At 37.3% G+C, this 21,462-nt stretch overlaps 1 protein-coding gene across 1 annotated transcript; it reads left to right on the forward strand.

The window, feature by feature from the left end:
• Positions 1 to 58: 58 nt before the first annotated feature.
• BRCA1 (BRCA1 DNA repair associated) lies at positions 59 to 17,568 on the forward strand (the record flags this gene model as incomplete). Its single annotated transcript, XM_079547150.1, has 20 exons — positions 59 to 138; positions 801 to 854; positions 1,128 to 1,208; positions 1,602 to 1,690; positions 1,780 to 1,922; positions 2,867 to 2,972; positions 3,927 to 3,972; positions 4,220 to 4,335; positions 4,837 to 8,187; positions 8,855 to 8,940; positions 10,044 to 10,218; positions 10,973 to 11,298; positions 12,342 to 12,429; positions 13,232 to 13,309; positions 13,615 to 13,655; positions 15,003 to 15,086; positions 15,513 to 15,567; positions 15,914 to 15,987; positions 16,389 to 16,449; positions 17,465 to 17,568. The coding sequence occupies 20 exons, from the start codon at positions 59 to 61 to the stop codon at positions 17,566 to 17,568; spliced, it is 5,238 nt and encodes a 1,745-aa protein (XP_079403276.1).
• Positions 17,569 to 21,462: the final 3,894 nt, after the last annotated feature.

Here is a 21,462-nt window from a genome sequence, read left to right on the forward strand (position 1 = left end):
GCAACAGATCTGAAACAATACTTTCTGTTTGTCTGTAGAGTGTTTTGGTGTCTGAAGGATGGACTTGTCAGTGATTGCCATTGGAGATGTGCAAAATGTGCTTTCAGCCATGCAGAAGAACTTGGAGTGTCCAGTCTGGTAGACATTAAAATAATTAACATGCTCTTTATTTTTCTCTCTTCTGTTCAAACATTTTGTCAATACCGTGGTCATGAGAAAACACAAAGAATAGTGTTATTAAAACAAAATACATTGATAAGTAAGAGTACATTTGTGACAGGAGGTACATTTTGTTCCTGTGTTCCAGTAAATATTTCTTATATATTGCAACCTAAAAGTATTGGTGCTCTATCCAGGTGGGGGAAAAAATTAGCTGATTAAAGCATTGTTTGCATGCTAGCCTGGATATTTGTCATGTTTCTAAAAGTTAAACACAGTTCATAGTTTTTTAGATGCAGAGAAATACTACAATGGCACAGGTTTCAGTTCAAGCCTAGCTATTTAGGATGCATGATAGTCCTTTAAAAGACTTGCATCTGTTGAATCAAAATGCTTAAGTTTATTTTGTCTGTGGTGGAAAATGTTTTTAAATCCTTTAATCGTTCTAGATGCATTTAACATTTGCAGAAGCAATTTGGTTCTCAAATGGGAAATGATCAAATCTGGTATATTTCTCTTTACCACTGTGATTTTTTTTTTAAAGTCCTCAAAAATGATTGTATTTCTGAATTTTGTACTGTTGCTATTTTTAAGCAAGAACACAGAAGTTACGTTTTTCTTTTTCCTTTTTCTTTCTACAGTTTGGATGTAATAAAAGAGCCAGTCTCAACAAAATGTGATCACATATTCTGCAGGTAGGTTTGCAAACTTAAAATCACAGTGCCTAGTGAACCTGTTCTTATTCTCTACATATGCTTCTCTTCACTGCTATTGATGTATATTGTGTTTTGATTACCCGGTCTATAGCTTCTAAAGTGGAAAAGTCCATTCTGAAATAACTGCAGATGTACAGATATGTCAAAGTGGATCAATGAATTCATCTTAACATTAGAACAAGAATAGAGGAATTCATTGTAATAATGAAGAATATCTACTAAGTGGTACATTGTGATTATTCTTTTCTCTAGGTTTTGCATGTTTAAACTCCTCAGCAAAAAGAAAAAGGGTGTAATACAGTGTCCTCTGTGTAAGACTGAAGTTACCAAGAGGTAATGCATCTTTGCAAGTGCACTTGGGGATAAGAAGTTTTCTCTAAGGAAAAGATGAATTATTGCCTCGTAGCAGAAATGCTAAGTCACTGTTTGAGACAGTAAGTGCTACTAAGTATAGGTAGTATTATTCTTCAGTCATTATAACTAGTTTCTTTGTGCTAGGTGTATGTGAGGGACAGTACTGTGACAATTTTCCTTTACGATAATGTTTTAATTCTGGCAGTGGGCTGCTTTAGGGAATTGTACTACTTGGCAGCAGTTATTTTGTTGTTTCATCTGCCAGTCTGCGGTTTTGCTCCTTCTTTGTTAACTCTAAATTCTAAGAGAGTTATTGTGAGCTGTCCCATACATTTTTTCTTAGAAACATTTCATATGGTGGTGTTATTTCAGAAGTCTCAAAGAAAATTCCAGATTTAAGCAGCTGATTGAAGGATTGTTAGAAGCTATCAGTGCATTTGAGCTTGACACTGGAGTAAAATGTAAGTACTGTGAATATTTATGGGATAAGTAATACGTATTGTCTTGCGAAGTGTGAGAAAATATTTTTGTATCTTCTTTGTCTTTTCAGTTTTAAGCAGTCATTTTCCTAAAACACCCACAGAAGCTGCTAGTGCCGAGCTCCTGGGTAATAACCGTTCTGTCATCCAGAGTAAGGGTTTCAGAAACAGGAAAATATCTGCTAAAGAAAATGGACAAGACAGCTATACCTTGGTGACTTTTTTTGTGCAATTTATTTTTTAATTGCTCTGCTGTTGTTTGTGGGTTTTTTAACTTGGAATGTATGTATACGTAGATGAATGGAATGGTTTTTGGTTTGCTCTCAGATCCCTGTTTTGCTTGAATATTATTCTAGATAAGGACATCTAAATACTTCTGTCTTTGAAGTGCTGTTTATAGAAAGTGAGTTGAGCTTGAAAAATATAATGTTACTGCAATAAATATATTGTCAAAACTAGGTTCAAAAGCTTTTTTTTTTTTTTTTTTTTTTTCTCTCCTCTACAACTTGTTTGATAAGGCTGACAAATGAGTATTCCTAAAGGCATTATTTTTTTTTTTTTTTTCAGCTTTGGGTGATTGCTATGTGTATAGAATCATAAAATCATACAATGGTTTGGGTTGGAAGGAACCTTTAAGATCATCTAGTCCTAACACCCATGCTATAGGCAAGGACAGCTCTGTCTAGACCAGGTTGCTCAAAGTCCTGTCCAGCCTGGCCTTGAATGCTTTTAGGAAGAGGGTATTCACAACCTGGGTAACCTGTTTCAGTGTTTCATCATCCTCACAGTGAAGAATTTCTTCCTAAGTGTACCCTCTTCCAGTTTAAAACCATTTCCCCTTGTCCTGTTTCTACCTGCCCTTATAAAAAGTTCCTCCCCAACTTTTCAGTTTAAGTCTGTTCATGATGCATTATTAATCTTTCTTACTTCATTTACCCGGTACCAGATAGGATATTAAGTATGATAAAATTGTTAATGATTGGAGCTTTGGAGGAGTTTGTAGTAAATTCCATTCCTGATTCGAGTATGATAAATTGGATATTTTAGAATTTTGTATTCAAAGAGGCTGTGCCCTATGCAGTTTAAGTAATTCCTTTTTTTTTTTTTTAATAACCTACTGTTATTAATAACTATTTCATTCTAATCTCCTGTCAGCAGGAAGCTAATGTGGATCCACAGATTACAGATAACAGAGTCGAAGAGTGTTACCTAACAAGCAAAAAACAGAAGCATGGCATTGGAAGAGGTGTACTTATAGAGCTTGGTAAGAGCTGTAGCATGTACATACGTACCTTTTGAGCTTGTGTCTAACACTTGCAAAGTAATGGAAGGTGTTGAAATTCAGTCTTTTTAAGCACTAATTTCTATTCAACACCTGAAGTGCAAACAAAGGAGATTACACAGACTAAACAGATTTACCAAAGGTGGTAAATAAAAGTACTTTTTATATGGTTTATTGCATTATAGGAAAAATCCAAGGCTCAGTGTACAAGATCCAGAGAAGACAACTGCAGAAGTAAAATGTTTTTTATTACTAATAATGATTACTGCTGTTGTCTACAGACTAAGACTTGTTTGTTAGTACTTAGGGCCGTATTTCTTAAATATATTTAAGAATGATATGTGAGAAAATATTTCTACTTGTTCTGGCTTTTCAGATCTCCATTTCTACCTGATGCTGAGTGCTTCAAGAAATGATGTGATGTAGTAAATAGTTGTTCTTGGTTTATTTTTTCTGTTTCTTTCCCTGTTCCTTCAACGTAGCAAGTGTTCATTTTAATAGGTAGTATTCATTACCTCGGTTTTTGGGTTTGTTTGTTTTTTTTCCCCCTTTTTGTTTATGCTAATATCAAGCAAAGAATCTGAGACACATTGCTCTGATTTCTGGTTTTAAATTCTAGATGATGGCAGCTGTTTCTGTACAAATTTGGAAATTAGAACTGTTGCTAACTCCTATTTTATCAGTATTTATTGTACTTAAAAACATCATATCATGGATGTGATAACACAACTTTATATCAGAGTTGTATTTGCACATAAAGACTGTAATAATTAAAGTCAAGTGAACTTGATCTCATCTGATAAAATTTGAAAACGTCTACCTCTATAAAGAACGCTCTATAAAGCATGCACACTTCTGTGATGATAAAAACTGAATCTGACAAGAAATTTTCCTCTGAATCATTCCAAAGAAGAGTAACAGCTAACTTGTTTTTAGGCACTGATTCCTCTGAAGAGCTTTTTATGCTGGCAAGCGATACTGGGTAAGTAGATGTTATTGAAGATTTAGTTTTTTTTTTTTTAAATAACAGTTCAGCATTCTTAACTGAGTTGTAGCAAGGGTTAATCATGCATGATTGTCTCTACTCAGCAGCCTGATTTCTCCAAAAGCTACTTCCAAGAACAAAAAGGAGAAAACTTAAACACAGGCTCCTGTTACAACATAATGGAAGTTACCCCTGTAATGAAAGTAGGGTGTTGGTTTTGTTTCCTCCTTAAACTTCTCAGCAGGTTAGAAGACAAAGAAGAGATAGAAGAATTTAAGAGTGCTGAGAAGTATGGAAGTTCTTGCAATACACAGTCACTCAAGCTGGGTGCTGAAGAAATAACTTTACCAGATGTCATAGGTATGTTTGTTATTTTAGTGACAAAAATATTGAGAGGAAAGCTTGAAAGTGAAGCCACTAGTTAGTATTTTGCTTTCACATTATTAAATGTATACTCTTGCAGTACTGTATTCTGTAGTTCTATTGATGCCTACTGCTAGTAACATTATAATATAAGGCAATGCCTGTAGACTACATGCTGGATGTGGATATTTTGTGTAGAGGCACAGAAGGATCTAAGTGCAAAGCTAATTCTGTTCTACATAAACCGTTATATTATCCTTCATAATGTAAGTTGAGATAAGTATCTAGTAATTCATGGAAGGAGTTGGATGAATGTATGTCATATGTAATTTGATTTTTTTTTTTTTTTTTTAACCTTTCTCTTGAGAGTGGTTTATTCAGTGTAATATTGTGTTTTGGAGGGAAACGAGCAGTTCTTAAAATCAAAAGTTATTAAGCTTGTCGTTCTCATGCATTTAAAATAGGGCTTAATAATTTATAACATTTATAAATCTTCAGGTGAAACTGATTTCTTGAAGGAAGCTTTGAGCAAGAAAAGCATGCTGAACATCACTGAACATGTCAAATCTAACCACATAAATACAATTGAGGGTCAGAGTTCTCCTTCAAATGTTTTTGATGCAGACCTACTCACAGAGCAGTGTGATGAAATAGGTAATGCCAGTCCCTTAAAGAACAATTACACATCTTTCTCTAATAATGCAGAAGAAATGGATGCAGAGGAATCTCTGTGCAGTAGTAAAAACCAAGAGCTTGACTTTGAAGATGGCTCAGAAAGTACTCTGGATAAAATAAAAGAGAAGGATATTTGTGTGCCAAGTGTGGAAGATGTAGAAATGTATGAACCCATGAATGATTCTTTACTTGAAAAAGAACTTCCTGTGGAGAAACTGCTTCAGCCGAAGATACCTCACTGTCCTACCCTGCATGAGGTCTCTAGAAAGAGACTGAAGCAAAGCATTCAGAAAGTCAATGAATGGTTTTCAAAAAGCAATGAGGTTCTATCTTCCAGTTCATTCCAGAATGATCCTTCTGAAGCAACTGATGCTTCAGGTGAAGGAGATATTTCTCTATCAGATAAAGATTCATGTATTTCAGAGAAGACCAACCCTATAGTAGATTCTGTGGAATTCGTAGTGTTTGAAAGAAACAAGAGATGGCCAAAACAAACAACATATAGCATCAAAGACAAAATATTTGGGAAAACATACGAGAGAGGGAGGAAATCAAATCCCTCTACTATCTTGAGAGATGTTTTGCCTGCTACAAAAAAAGAAGCTGCGGCTGCTGAAGAGGAGTGCTTGAATAATTCCAGAGAATCCAGACTGAAACGAAAAAGGGAGCCTGCCCCTGTCCTTCAGCCTGAAGACTTCATTGAGAAGAAAGATCTAGAAGAGACAGATAAATGCCCTCAGGGTATTAACTCCAGCCTTGAAGGTGCTGAGAAGAGAAAATGTGATGGAAATTCTGCTGTTAAAGAGAATCCCCTCCTTGAAAAAATAAAGGTTAGGATGCTAACAGAATTTGAGGAAGGAGGGTTACAGTGGAAAAATGCTATAGAAAAGGTGTCAGACATGCCCTTTGATGGACAGCTGGAACTGAGTAACTCTGATCAGAAGAGCACTAAGAATGCATGTTCTGCAGCAAAAGGATGCAGACGTTCAACTAGAACAAGGTGTGCTATACGTTTAGTAGTTGACAGAAATCCAGATTCCTTTGGTCCAGATGAGCCACTGATTGATAGCTATCCAAGCAGTGAAGAACCAAACAAAGTTGATTGTGAGCAAAGACAAGTCAGACGCAGCAGGAGGCTTCAGCTACTTTCTAAAGAGACAGGAAAAATGAGAATAACTAAGGAAGCAAGAAATTCTGACAATGGCCCAGAAGGGTCTGTCTTTGGAGTTGAAAGGAATGTGTTAGTTCACAATTCCCAGTGCAAAGACTTGAGGAAGCAGCAGGATATACTGAATTGCACATCGCTCACTGATCAGAATGGTGCTGATCTGGTAGCAAATGGAATACGGATTAGTCCGAAGAATTCAGCTGATACAACGAAAAACAGAAGTCTCTTCAATCCTATGTTTTCTTGTCAGCATTCAAATTTTAATTCCCCTTCACTCAAAGCAGGTTCTCAAGAAGGGGAAATGCTAGGTAGACTTTTCCTCCTACAGTCTCCTTCAAAGACTGTTCTGGACACTGCTTCCATCCTGACTGAAGAGAAGAGGTCTGGGTCATGGACTGTTTTTCCCCAGGACAAAGGATGCTGTTCACAGAATGTTCCCGAGGACTTCAGAATTGAAAAGTCACCAATGGCTAAAAATGTTTCAGAATTGACCGTGGAAGCTGAAGACAGCGAGTTAGACATGCAACATCTGCGAAATACATTTAGGAGTTCAAAACGGCAGTCTTTTAGTCTTTATCCTGCTCCCATGAAGACATGTACCACAGATGATGTTGAATCTGAAAAATTGAATACTCTGTGTCCTGATCAAGTAGAAAAAAGGCGTAGTAAATATTTTATGACAGAAAACTTACAAGAAAAGAAAACAACTGCGGAAAATTCGAGTAGTGTTTGTGAGAAGTTTAAGACATGTGAATCTGCTTGTGTTAGTCCTGTGTCGTGCTCTGTCAGCAATGCTGAACGTGTGCATGCTGTGGAGCATCAAGAAGATATTTTAAATGTTGCAAATCATGGGAATCTGACGACACTAGTAAGAATGTGTGCTGCTAGGAATGAAGGCAGAAACAGACCACAAGAGGGAGAGCAGGAGAGTGAAAAGACATTGTCAGCTGACATAGGGGTAGAAAGCAAATTGAGACCGAGTCCAGTTGTAAGCAATAGAAATCTCAGTGATCGGAGTCATGCAGAAGAGCATGCTTTCCAAAGAACAGACCTGAACACAGTCAGTGAAACATACTTCAGTTCAGAAAGCAATCAAGTGGAAAATGCTGAAGTTGTTGATGGCAAAGCACCAATGCAACGTTTTCAGCCCAGTCCAATGGTTTGCCCTACAGCTTGTCAACAAAATCCAGCTGAGTTCAACTGCAGAGTCACTGAAAAAAAAATTAGCAAAAAAGAGGAAAGTCTGATAAAGGGCAATGAAGAGCGAGTAATCCAAACTGTCAGCACAGGGTTGTCAGAGTATTTAGTTAGGGAGGCACTAGAAGAATCTCTTAAAGTCCGCAGTGATTTTACGGATCTGTCTGAAACTCCTGATGGCTTACTGTGTTCTGACAATGATACTGAAGATAGTGCCAGTTTTTATGTAACTAATAGGAAAGACATATCTGCTGTGTTTGTAAAAAGAAGCGGTGCTGCCCTGGTGAACATAGTAAATGATTCAGTTGTTAGCTGTAAGCCAAGATCTGAAGGTATTCAGAGGTCTCGGAGAAGAGCCCAGAAACTGCAATCTTCAGATGAAGAATCTAGTGAGGATGAAGATTTACCATGTTTTCAGGAATTAATGTTCGGCACATCAGTAAGCACACCTTTGCAGATCAAAAAACAGGTGACATCTGTGGTACAGTCTTCAGCAAATCCCAGCATGTTGCCTCGCAGTGAATGTCTTAATGAAAATAATGAACAGAAAACACTTGAAGCTACCCTAAGCAATGAGTGTGTTTCACCAAGCCAGGAGTCAGAATGCTCTGTGAAGTTATTTTCTTCTCAGTCTAACATATCTGAAGAATCAGTTGATGGAGCACAGGAGCTGAGGAAGACTTTAACACAAGTGAGCACCATAAATAAGAGTAAGGAAGCTCTTCAAAGTTGCAGTGGAGGGCTGAAGAGAAGAAAAAATGACTCCAACGATGAGTACCAAGAAGATCCAAATATGGGGGCAAACCTAGGTACAAACCAAGATTTTTATCTCTGCAGCTGTGTTAGTAATATCACTGGGTGCTTGATGTTTGCATGGGAACTTTGTGGGCTTGCTTTTGTAAAGTAATGTGTCAGCTTTGGACAATCAAACAGAACAGGAAAAAAATCAGCCCTTGGTGACTGATTTCCTGACAATTAGTGTGGTAAAATTCTCTGTTCGGAGAAAAAAATGAATAGACCAGGCCCCAGAGGACAGCTAGAATCTGTCTAGTGGAAGTTAATTTTTGACTGGAAATACTAGTGTTGCTATTGCAATGGCGAGGCTTGGATCTATCAGCAGAATTTCATAGAGTCTACCTAAGCTATTACTGCAGATGAAATGTTTGTTGAAATTGGCTGTAGAATTCTGAAGTAATTGTTTTGATATTTTTATGACTTAAGTATTTAGAACTCTCATTACTGTTAAAACCATTTACCTTGACTTCTGCTTATTTTGCCGTAACTGTGGCATGATATTCTTTGGAATGTTCACTTGAAGTAGATCTTTGCTTCTCACTTAAGTCTTTCCCAACCTTCTCATTTTATCTTTACAGTTAACAGTTGGCTAAGAGGTCTGTGTGATAAGAGGAACTGTGGATGGTTATTGTTAGATTTTTCTTTTCTAATTAACTCGGGTTTTCTTTCCTCTCTTTCAAGGTGAAGCATCTGGATATGACAGTGAAACAAGTCGTGTAGAGGATTCACATGAACCATTTTCTCAGGGTGAAATTCTTTCTACACAGGTAGTTTATGTTCAGCATTCCAGAAGTAGTTTATGTACGTTTCCAGTATAATTGGCTAGTATGCATTCTAGGATATAAGCGAAAGCTGCAAAGTCAGTGCAGTGGGAGGCAGCTTTCAGTGTGATTCTTTGTGCAGCTGGGTTATATTCATAACCATAGTAAAGCATAATTAATCAAGAACTGTTGAACTGCTTCTATGCCATTATTTTTCCTACTGTTTTCCATGGTGACATTACATTCTAATGGATGCAACTTGTTATGTGGTATGGATTACAGTGCTTAATTGCAGGAGATGCTTGTTAAATCTCCGTACTTGACCAATGCTGGAAGCCTCAGATTTTCCTACATTTGTCTTTTTTTTGATGGTGACTTACAATAATTGGTGATAATTTGAGAAAAGAAGACTGAGAGGGGACCTGATCCAGGTCTATAAGTATCTAAGGTGTGGGGGGCAGAATGGCGAGGCTGGACTCTTTTCAGTGGTGAATGGAGACAGGACAAGGGGAAATGGCCGGAAACTGCAGCACAGGAAGTTCCACACCAATGTGCGCAAGAACTTCTTTACAGTGAGGGTGACGGAGCACTGGAATAGGCTGCCTAGGGAGGTCGTGGAGTCTCCTTCTCTGGAGATATCCAAGACCTGCCTGGATGCCTACCTGTGTGACCTGGTGTAGGGAACCTGCTTTGGCAGGGGGGTTGGACTCGATGATCTCCAGAGGTCCCTTCCAACCCCTACAATTCTGTGATTCTGTGATTCTGTATAATATAGACCAGCAAATCAAGTCCTTATGTTTAGAGGCATAGTCTTTACCTTTTAAGGGTGAAGATTAAAAAAGCATTCAATATCAGAATATTACGGAATAGTACGTATGTAAAACTTAAAAAGCACTGTTCATTGTACATTGATGCTATCTCTTCTCAAATATTTTGTTTTGATACAGCACTTGTTCACTATTTGTTATGCTAAAAGCACTGTAGCTGCCTATTAAGCATGTAGTAACAAGTAATTCAAAATTATTCTGATACTTTACAAAGCACTTGAAAAAATCATACTATTTAAAACTGGGTTTACTAACACTGGCACAATTGTCTATCGCTTGCAGCAGAAGAATGCTATGCAGAATAACCTAAAAAAGCTACAAGAAGAAATGGCTGTGCTTGAAGCAGTGCTAAAGCAGCATGCGAGTCAGGACACTGAGGTATTGCCCTTATGTAGAGAACTGCCATATTCCAGTAGTGGAGGAACGCTTGGAATGGAGCAGATGAGACAAGAAACGGGTAAATAGCAAGGAAAACCTGGGATTCAAAGCTATTTAGTGACTTATCATGCCTTTACTGTGTATGGTTTTTACTGTGGTTCTATTGTATCTTGTTAATGTTTTAAGCTGAAAATAATCACAGTGTAATTAACACTGAGAGACTGGTTGGTTAGTCTTTAATCCACACTCAGTTAATAAGGCACATTGAATTGCATGAATTTACTGCAGTATGAGAATATTCTGTCAGTTCATAGAACAGATTTTGAAATGTGACATAGCTAAATCCAGTAAGCAAAACCACTATAGTTAACTACAAATAAAATGTTGGAGAATTAATTCAGCAAACTAATGATTAGTGTACTTCAGAGCAGAAAATTAATACAATTTTTTGTTTATGCTAGAATACAGATTGCTGGCTCATAAAAGCCTAAACTGATTAGTCATTGACAGTTTGTTACAAATTATGGGCACCTTCCAGCTGTCAAATAAATGCCCTTCTACTGCTTGTGAACACAGATATGGTAACGTGGTAATCAATGTAACACACTAAATAGTGCAATTTTGCTATTGGCCTGTTTAATACTCTGCTCTAGCCACATGATACATTAACTGAAATCTTACTTTTGTAAATGACAATATCTGAAATAGTGAAAAATAAGCAAACAAATAAGCACAGAACACTCCCGCGTGTAAATTTAAAAGGTGACACAACAGCTTTCCACTATGAATGAAAGAAATGTGAAATTATTTAAAGGTTTATTTTTCTTCTCTAGAAAATGCGTCTGAGCATGACTCTGAGACCAAGCTAAGTAAGGCACCTGTTTTACCAGTTCTCTGCAGAAATGTGACCAGCAATCCAAATAGCTCTTCCTCCTCCGTAAAGCACCCTTGCCCTCAAACTGCACAAACAACAAATAATTCTGCTGTAGCTCAGTGTGATAACAAAAGCAGTGTTCGAGTACGTGAATCAAAGAGAAATGTATGTTTTCCTACATCTGTATTGCACAATGCAGCTGGGAAAGAAAATGCTGCAAGTTCAGGTACAACTTACAGGACAGAAATGTCAATTGTGGCATCCGGTCTGAACCAAAGTGAACATGTGAGTATATTTTGGAATGTTTGGAGACTCACTGTAAATAAACCCATTGATCGCTGTAGTCCTCAATATAGAGATTAGATCCTATAGAGGAAACTAATCTTACAGGAATTACTGTTTGTAACTACGGTAACCAAGTCAAACTTGGTTGGACACTCATTAAAAAAAATATGAAGACTGAGGCCTAAAAACAGCACTATGAAGCTTAGAGAAGTCTGAACATTTTAGGAGACTTTGTACTGTTTAGGAGGAAAATGTTATTCCAAAACATGTTTTGGAATATTTAGAATGTCTTGGCAAACAAATGCTGCAGTGCCTGCTCTTCTAAAGATTTCTAAAGTAAGATGCATACAAAGATCATAAACATCGACTTGTCAGCTTCATAAATACCGTATTGTTCTAATGCAACCATATTGCTCAATTCAGGCCCACTATTGTTTAAATTTACAGTTATAATTCAGTCAGCTTTTGGAATTAATTTTCAATTAGTAAAAAAAAGCAAACTGTTTTTGTGTTTGTTTTCCAAAACTTACCTGGCTTGAGACTGTAATCATAAGGAATGAAACAATCTGCTTTCCTCTCAGTATTTATTTATAGTGTTTGGTGGTCTGATGACAAAGTACAGTTGAGAACATTAGGGGAATTAGGGGAAAAAGGCTTTTCTACATCTTTATATTTGTTAGTAATCTTTTCAGAAATAAAATTGCAATTGGTAAGTAGTAAAAATTTAGTTGTACTGATTTTTGTTCATTATTGTTTGCCTGTTAAGTAATGTTCTAATTTATATGGGGCGGGGGGGAGGGGGGAAGGTAGCTGCTTTTGCAGGGTTTAAGCTAATAGTGTGCATAGCAGCTTTATATAAGGAGAAGGTAACTTTGATGCTTTTTAAATGTGTATTAGAATGTATTTATATTTGTTAAATGTGTGCCAACACAAATAAAAAACATGAACTTAAAGTAGCTACTTTATTTTCCCTTGAACTGGAATTGTTTAGGTTTTTTTTTTAACATGTTTTGCTAGCTGTTCATTTTCTAACTACTTTTCAGTTGATGGTCCAGAAGTTTGCCAGAAAAACTCAGAGCACTTTCTCTAATCACATTACTGATGGAACGACCCATGTCATAATGAAAACAGGTTTGTTGGGAGTGATGTGAATAAACCCCATATTTACACAAGTAAAAAAGCTAGACTAACAACTAACCAACAAGAAGATGGTTTGGCAATAAATTTAAATAAGTTAAGGGAGATGATTTTTTGTGTATTTACTTTTGGGTATACAAATCTATAATTCACAGAATCAGTGAAGGAGTGGTTTGTTTCTTTGTGTGCTTTTAAAAACTTGCCAGAAAAAAATATTTTGAGCCCGATCTGAATGCAGGCATGCTATATTCTGTTATGGAAGCACTTCTGGATGGCTCATGTTTGGATGCAAACTCACTTGAGCGAGCCATTACTGCTCTTAAAAACTAACATAAAAAGGGAGCCAGAAAGTCCTGTTATTCTTCATAAATGGAATTATTTTTGTGTCTTTTCTCCATGTATCATAAATAGCATGACAACATGGTTTAGGAGAGCAACATTGTTCTGCCTTTGTATAAATACAGATGGAACGAACTGCCTTCTGAAAGTTGTACCAGTCTCAGTAGAGCAGAAGAGGAGCCTAGACAGCTAGTCATATAAATGTTTATTCTAATGTTAGGCACTGAATCCTCAGTTAGTATCCTGTGTTGTGGCAGTATTTGTGCGTTTCTTTGCCTTTCATCTGTACTGATTAGCTAAAAAAGGTGCTAGAACTTCTGAGCCTTTTTGGTCTGTAGACTTGCTACTTCCCTTGCCTTGCTTAGCAAGATTCTTTTGCTTTTAGGTACAAACTATCTGAAGTGCTTTTCACTAGTGGCAAAACTGAAAGATTGCTTTGCTCTTTTTTGCTCTGCAGATGAGGAGCTGGTATGTGAACGGACATTGAAGTACTTCCTGGGTATCGCAGGAAGAAAATGGGTAGTTAGTTACCAGTGTGAGTATAAGTTATTTTGAAGAAAAGTAGTCTCTGCCCTTCTACTACAAATGTACTCTCCTGTTGTTCCAAGTAAAACATATGTATATCTTTTCCTATCTTAAATGTGTTAGCATATTCAAAACAACACAACAGTAAGATCAAGCTTCTTTCTCTTCTGAATGTTTCCTTTTCTTCTCTTAAATAGCCACTTTGGATTCTTCTTTTCCCTGCCAATGGCCTTTTCTCCCTCTTAATTTAAATCTGAGTTGCTTGGTATCAAATTTTGCTGGATAAAATGATTCTGTTCTGATCTTTTTATTTAGGGATAATTCAGTCTTTTAAAGAAGGCAGGATACTGGATGAGGTAAGGTTTTTTTTTTTGTTTGTTTTTAATTTGAGTGAAATGTCAGGTATGTAAATTATGTTTTTACATTGAAGCAATTGGTAATCTCAAATGTTGCATAGGCATCTAATACATGAAAACTCAGCTGTGAAAACTGAAATTCTAGTTTTACCAGAAGTCGTATTTTAATTATAGGTATTCAGTGTTGCTCAATACATAATGGGTCTCCATTATTTTTGGAACAGCTTATAGGCACTTTTTTTAATAAGCGTTCCTATTGATGGATTACAGAATGGAGGAAAAGATCTACTGTCTGCCCAAACTAATAGCTATACATAGCTATAGATGTGCCTTTATAAATCTTTCATTAAACTTTGTAGAAGGTGATTACTGAAAACTTGTTCCGGTATTTAGTACATTTCCTAGAAGAAACTGCGTATTTGTTACGGTACCGTTTAAGGGGATTTTTTTGTGTGTGTGTTTCTGGGTAGTGATTGGATTTTTTTTTTTTTTTTTTTATTCTTCAAGTACAGATTTTTGGGGAATGTTGGATTAATGACACAATACAGATTTTATGTATATTTAACAAGCAGAAATGCCCCCTTTCTGAACTGAAATCCATACACTCAGAAATATCTCAGCCAAAAGGGATATCAAAATCCTTCTCTGCCTGGGAAGAAAGGGGAAGTTGCTGCATAAATGACTGAGCGCTGTTAACCTTGTCACAAATTTTCACGTTGCTTTGAGCAATGAGAAGACCCTCCAATTATAATGAAATCAATTGTGGGATTTTTTGTTTGTTGTTTTCAAGTTAAAATAGACATCTATTCCTCAATCTGTTAGAATAGGCTACGCGGAAGTTCTGGAGAAGACTGGAGTGGAAAATAGTTTATTATAGAGTCAGGTATAGGCCTGAAATTATCAAATACTGCACTGTATTTGTTGTTAATCTATATGCTAAGTGAATGCCTTGAAATAAAATAGGTGTTGAAGTTTAAATATGTGCAGATAGCAATCAGTATAGATCCTTCATTTTTCTTTTTTTTTTTTTTTTTTTTTTTTTTTTAATCAAATGAGACTTTCCTGATAAACTTTAGTTTTGGAATTTGTTGTTTCTATACTGTTTGCTGTATTTCTGTATCATTTGACTGATATCATATATGATTCTTTAGTAATTGTAGGATGCTGCAGAAGTTCCATTACTGCTATCTATTATTCTTTCTTGAAAACACTTAGAATCAAGTATATGAAGAAAAGTAAAAATTTCCAGTTCTGCAATCTTAACTTTCTCCTGTTCTACCCAGAACTCTGACCAGGAAAGCGTTCTCAGTCTCTGACATAAGGTTGCTTGCTTATGTTATGTTCCAGGAGAACTTTGAAGTTAAAGGAGATGTAATCAATGGCAGAAACCACCAGGGTCCTAAGAGGGCTAGGCAATCTCTCGCTGAAAAGGTATGAGCATATCAGGAAAGAAAATCCTATCTGGCCATGACTGTTCAAGGTATGTTGCAGCCTGCCTATCTGGAACATTTTCCAGTTCCTTATATATGGAGCTGTACAAGTAGAGTGTATTTTCAATGCCACTGGTAGAGCTCACCTTTCATGTATGAAAGTGACCTTCTGCGCTTAGAGTGGATGATATCTTTTTATAAAATTAGTATACAACAGCACAAGCTTGACTTTTTTGGTTTTTTTTGTTTGTTTGCTTTATAATGTGCAAAACAAAAGAATTTCATGAAAAAATCTTCAGTTAAGCTTTGTGAAACAGTGCCTGGATCTTTAACCAGTTCTGGACGTGCAGTGAAACAAGCATGGTATAAGTGTTGTCCTGTAAATATATTGTATGTGTATTCTATTAACACATTCCTTGTTTTTCAGATCTTTAAAGACTTCGAGATCTGCTGCTATGGACCTTTCACTGATATGACTGCAGGTATGTAGTTTTGGTGAAACTGAAAATCTCATTATTGAAATACTTATTTAAAATATAAAAATGTGAAGGAAGACTTTCTGCATTCACTGATTTTTACATTTGACCTCTTGGATGCTCTTGTTCTTCCTTTATCCTGATAATTCCAAAGCACTTACTCAGGATATAGATAGAACAGAAACAATGTTCCCCTCATTTTGGGAGTCCCCAGCAGGTGCATCAGGAAAATGCTCAGGTGGTTCTCCTGTACTTCAAAACAGGCCTCTTATCTCGCTTTTAGTAGAGCACTGTATTAAGACAGTTTATCTATCTTTTGTTGTTTTGTTTTGCTTTGTTTTTTCTCCTCCAGGACATTTAGAATGGATAGTGGAGCTTTGTGGTGCCTCTGTAGTGAAACAACTTCATCTGTTCACGCACAAAGTAGTAAGTGTTAAAGGAATGTTGTGCTTAGTTACAGACCATTCACCATGTTAATTAATGTACATGTTGAACGGTTAAGTGGCCTTCATGGGTTTGTCAAAGATGAATCCAAGTATTCTGTGCTGGCCAGATAACTAATCTCTATGGAAATCCACACTGAGGCTTCTTGCACTGGAAAGTGAAACTTTAGTTCCTTAACCTTAGGCACAGCATTCTTGGAGAAAAATAATGGAGGGGAAAAAAAAAACTTATGTTCTCTTTCCACCACCTCTTGAAGTCCACTCAAGTGATGAAGCAGAGTCAGCCCAGTTATCACTCTGCCACTCACCAATGACAGGTGAGAGAGTCATTTGAAAACAGATAGATAACAGTAGCATTTTTATTTTCTTATCTTGGAATCCTAGAATTCTACTGCTGTTGTTGTTGTGCAGCCAGATGCTTGGATGGAAGGCACAAGTTATGAAGGTAAAACTAGTTGTCATGGATTGTTTCATGGTACACGTTGAGTGTCTCAGTATCACCTCAGTGTTTTTAATGGTTAAATATCAGAGAGGTTTGTAGAGGAATGGAAATAAAACACTACTACTTGTGAAGGCAGAGGTAAGCTATGTTATTTCAAGAATCAGTCTTATAAGGTGGTATGTCAGACAGTCTCATAGCTTGTAACAATATGTAAATGTGATTCTGTTGTATGTATGCTGTAGGCTTGGTTGTCCTGCATGTTATTGACTTTACGGAAACCATTCTGACTGCTAAAAGCTAATGAAAGGTGGAAAAGCTTGTTATTAGAAGATTAGTAAGATCTAGTAGAAAGTCTTGGATGGGACAACATTCTCTTGGTCTGGAAAGAATATACAGTTACCAAGCACTAACTGATATCTGGAGTGAAGAGGCTTTTCCAAGAAGCAGCCATGAGATTTTTGAAAGTGCAAGTGTTTCAGACTTCACTTTTAAAATGGGATGGTGGGAGTTGTGGGATGAATGGAAGCTAGTGAGCAATAAAACAATGGAGCAGGAAAGTAATGTTGCAAATACAACAGCTGTTTCAATGGTACTGGGAAAAGAGAAAATCAAGACCCTGAAACAGTAACAGTATGGGAACACCTCATTAATTTTTTCGTTGCTTCTCTTACCGAGATCATGTGGTCCATATACCTGAGTAGACAGGAACAGAGCCTCTGTCACTAGGTCCTAAATTCAAGGATAATGAGGACTGCAGTCTCTGATTTTTTTAATGTTTATCCTGTGTTGTTCCAAACTTCCTGCCAGGCCACTTGCCGAGCTTCTATTCTGTATGGAGCAGCAATACAGCCTGCACTGTTAAAAGGAATAGTAGTGTCACATTGTTGTTTTTAGAATCTTGTTTTTTATCAAGGCTCTTAAGGTGTCAAAGCATATAGTTCACTGTGGAAGATATCAGTAAGCTCACTTTAAATTTGCATAATTTATAATTGTTTTATCCTTTGTTTTTGTCTTGCAGCAATCCAGCAAAAGAACAATGTTGCCGTGGTGACTCGAGAGTGGGTGTTAGACAGCGTTGCTTGCTTTGAGTGTCAGGAGTTGGACGCTTACCTTGTGTCCTGAGACTGATCTGCAGTTCTTTTTCTGTTGCACAATTACTCAAGTATTAAGAACTATGGATTTCTAAGCAACAAGCAGAGATTATGTGCTTGTAGTAGTCTTTTTCAGAGTTAACAAGTACATATTTATTAACAATGAAAATACTTAAGTAACATCACTGTATAAATTACCACCTTTGTTGCCATCTTGTTCTTTAAAGATTAACATTTCTAATCTCAAAATTGTCCTTTAAAATTCATGTAAAGTAAATCAAAAAGGTTAGAACCTAAATAGGGGGGGGGGGGGGGAGGGGAACCTAGAATATGGCCTCCTCAGAGAAACAGCAATGCATTATTTACCATCCCAGCCAGTTCCTGTCTATGTATTTAAGGACATCCTGGAGGCATACTTATTTACAAGAGTAATACTGGGCTCAGGTTGAATTAAAATATGAAGATTATTCAGGAATGCAAGTATATCTTCATTTTGCCTAAATACGTACCCTGAATAAGGATATGTGTATTTCAATATGAAGAAACACTATTTTGTGGTTACCAGTGCATGAATAATCTTAGGCTGTGGACTACAGCCGTTTTGAAAACTACAAACAGCACTCCTGTTGTAGGACACTTTGATAACAGTTTAAACTATGTGATCACACAAGTGAGCTATACAACTTGTACTTGATTCCTAATACAAACCAATTCTTAAAACAGCAAGCCTATGCCATTGTTCTGTTGCTCTTCTGAGTGTATGTGGCAACAAGGAAGAAATGATAAATAGAGGCACTTTATCCTAGTGACTTACAATAAGCTCTGTAAGAATCTGTTTCTAGTAGTCCCTGTCTTCAGAATGAGACTGCAAAGAAGATATATTGCTTTTTATGGAAGAAAATATGTTGCTTCTTTGTTTCCAAGCAGTTCAACTTCATAAATAGTTCTGTACCTTCAGAACCTGTTTTCATGAAGTTGTTTTAAAAAAAAAAAAAAAAAAAAAAAACAAACTTACAGATAAGTTAAGATCGTCGTTTGGTTCTTGAATAGTGTTAGATTATTTTTTAATCTTACATAAAATATGTTTATAAATGTTGCAGCGTTAAAATTGATTTTGGCAAGTGTCTCCCTTATTCACGTAAGAGCAGAACAAATCAGACATTTACAAAATGTCTGAAATCCAGCCTCATGCAGAGGGACATGTAGAGGCAAAATCTGCGTTCTTGACATCAAGCTCAGGCTATGAATTGATAGGAGCTTAGGTGCATTGGAGTGATGGTTCACTGTATGTGAGGTTTTCAAGACAACTTGAGGGTGAGACAATTGACTTAGTGTTTTATGACCAGGGTGGAAAAGGACTAACTACAAGCTGTGCTGGGGCTCTCTTGCTGCCTCTTCACCAGAACAAATGAGTTAAATATTGCTGTGCAGCTGCCCTACCTTACCAGAGGAACTGTCAACAAACTATGTGTGCAAAGAAAGCTGTCCAGAACTTACTTTCTAATACATGAGAATGGAATCATGGTTGAAATTCATGTATGTTAATAAAGTATGACTCTCTTGCATTGTTATTGGCCATGCTTATGTGAGAGGCAGCAGCGAGTAAGGAGCCTATTACTAATTCAGACTGTCCTTTACATTTTGCTGCTAGGCAGCAAGAATTTATGCAGTGACAGAATCCACTCAGGTTACATTAATGTGGCTGGAATAAATGTGTAATTGCTATTTGCTCCATAGCCGTTGTGGAGCCTGCAGACTGAAGCAATAGGGAGAGGGTCTGGGGCCTGTAGGGGGTAATTAAGCATCACAGTAAGAAAAAAATATATTGCTCAGTAGTTGTTCAAAGCTCTTTGCATTTGGTAATATTGAATTTTGATGCTGGATTCTAATGCTCTTCAAAGGGAGTTTCTGGCTGTTAAGAGAACGAAGCAGCAGATTTCTTCCTGAAATTTTGAATTTAAAATGCTTGTGCAGTGCCTCTAATGCTTTTCTCCTTACCGTACCAGGTATTTTACATGGAGAGAGGTGAGACTCAGCCATATTGATGCTACTTTTATTTTTTTTCCTCTTTTCTTGCTCAGAACTCTAAAATGCTGGAGTCTAGGTTGTAGCTGCTGCTGCAATGGGAAACACCTGTGTGGCTGGGCTTTTACAGGCTGATCTGTGGGGAGGGTCCATATGCTAGAAATGCTAGTTGGGTTTGTTTAACTTGAAGAAAACTACAGCAGCAGAGGATAGTGAATATAATTGAGAATCCCCACCGATACACCTCCAAGTTTATCTAAGTTTTTACTACAAGCTCAGTTTGCAAGAGGGGACTGGGATACTGCTTCCTCCACCTCTGGCTGTCAGCCTACAGGTACGCTGTCAGCGGTAAATGTTTGCTGGGGAGCACTGTTGTACTCAACAGTATGTAGTGGACAGCTGTTTTTGTTTAAAAGAGAGGTGAATGAGGGACTTGCTTTCCCTGCTACAATATAGAGATTTATAAAAGTATTTACTAGCAGAGCCTTGAGGTCATTACAGATTGTAAATAAGATTCTTTAAGGTTTGCTCTGAAAAAAATATCAAAGTTGCAAGTTCGTTTACTGTATGTATGAGGCAAAAGAAGGTGAAATCAATGGCTGGGATTCCCACAGCAGGCTCTGCTCAAGACTTCCTGAAGCATCTTTCTTTCTCGCTTAAAGTTGTAAAGAAGAGGAGCTTTTTAGCTTGTGGTTCCTGCCTTGTAGCTTCACTTTGTGATTTTTGTTTGAAAGAGGGCTTTAATGCAAAAGCATGTCCTTAATGCATGGAGACTCTGTGTTAGCTACCTCCTCTCTTGGGATGGCTGCTTGCTGCTCCTGGCTCAGAACTGGAGAGGATTTGTGTGACACAGGGCTTGCAGAAGGAAAGCTGGGTGGGCTCCAGCAGGGCTGCAGCACTGTCTGGATGGGATCCTGCTCTGTACAGCCCCACAAAGGAGCAACCATTTATGAGACTTCACTGATTTGTGGAGAGTCCCTGGGAATGCAGACTGGCTTGTTTTGAGGTAGATATTTGTCCAACAAGGGTATTTTTTTGCAACTTTGTTCTGCTGCTACAGGCAGTCTTCTGTGTCCATGCCTCTTATTTGGAAAAGTGTTCCTTCTGAATTCTGTGAAGTTACACATATTTGAGTACCTGACCTACTAATACTGTGGATGAGCAGTAATGACTACATGTACAACTTTTTGCTAAACTTGATTATTCTTAAAAAGCTTCTCTGTGCATTAGGATCCATACACAAAAGATTATTTCCTTACAGATCTGGAGCCATTCTGAGCAGCTTATTCATGGATGCAATTAGAACGCTTGTCTGACTTGTCACTAGAGTTAATGGTAAATCAAATAAATATTCAGTGTCTTCCTATAGTTACTATTGGTGTTTTGTTGAATTATTTTCATCTTGGGTCTGACAGTTTTATTATGCTGATATTCTGAAAACTTTTGCATAATCATAATAATTTGTGTGGTGAATGCTTGTGAATTCACCAGGCTCACTGGATGCAAGCTGAGGCTGAGAAGGACAGGGTTCTGTCCTCTCCCTTCATTTTGCAAGGTGTGTGCTTTCTTTCCTTCAGATTCATATTGTGGTCCAGGGACTGCAAACGGGCTCTTCAGGGCTTGTGCAGCAATAGCTCTGTGTGAGTTGTATTACATGTCTGTCAAGGCTTGTGATATAAATATTTGGCTTGTATCAAAATGGAATATGCTGAAGAAGAGTTTGCTGTAACGATTGTTTGGGGTCTTTGCTATTGAGCAAGAAAAGTTTTCCTTTGCTCCATGTGGATTGTTCCTTGTGCTGCCCATGTGATTCCAAGGCCACTACGATAGAAAATGCAGCCAATGTTTAAAGCCTGGTGGAGTCTCAGCTCCCTTTCCCAGAAGTAATGGGCTTGATTTT

The sequence above is a fragment of the Tetrao urogallus genome (assembly GCF_951394365.1).
Source record: "Tetrao urogallus genome assembly, chromosome: 26".
Taxonomy (NCBI): Eukaryota; Metazoa; Chordata; class Aves; order Galliformes; family Phasianidae; genus Tetrao; species Tetrao urogallus.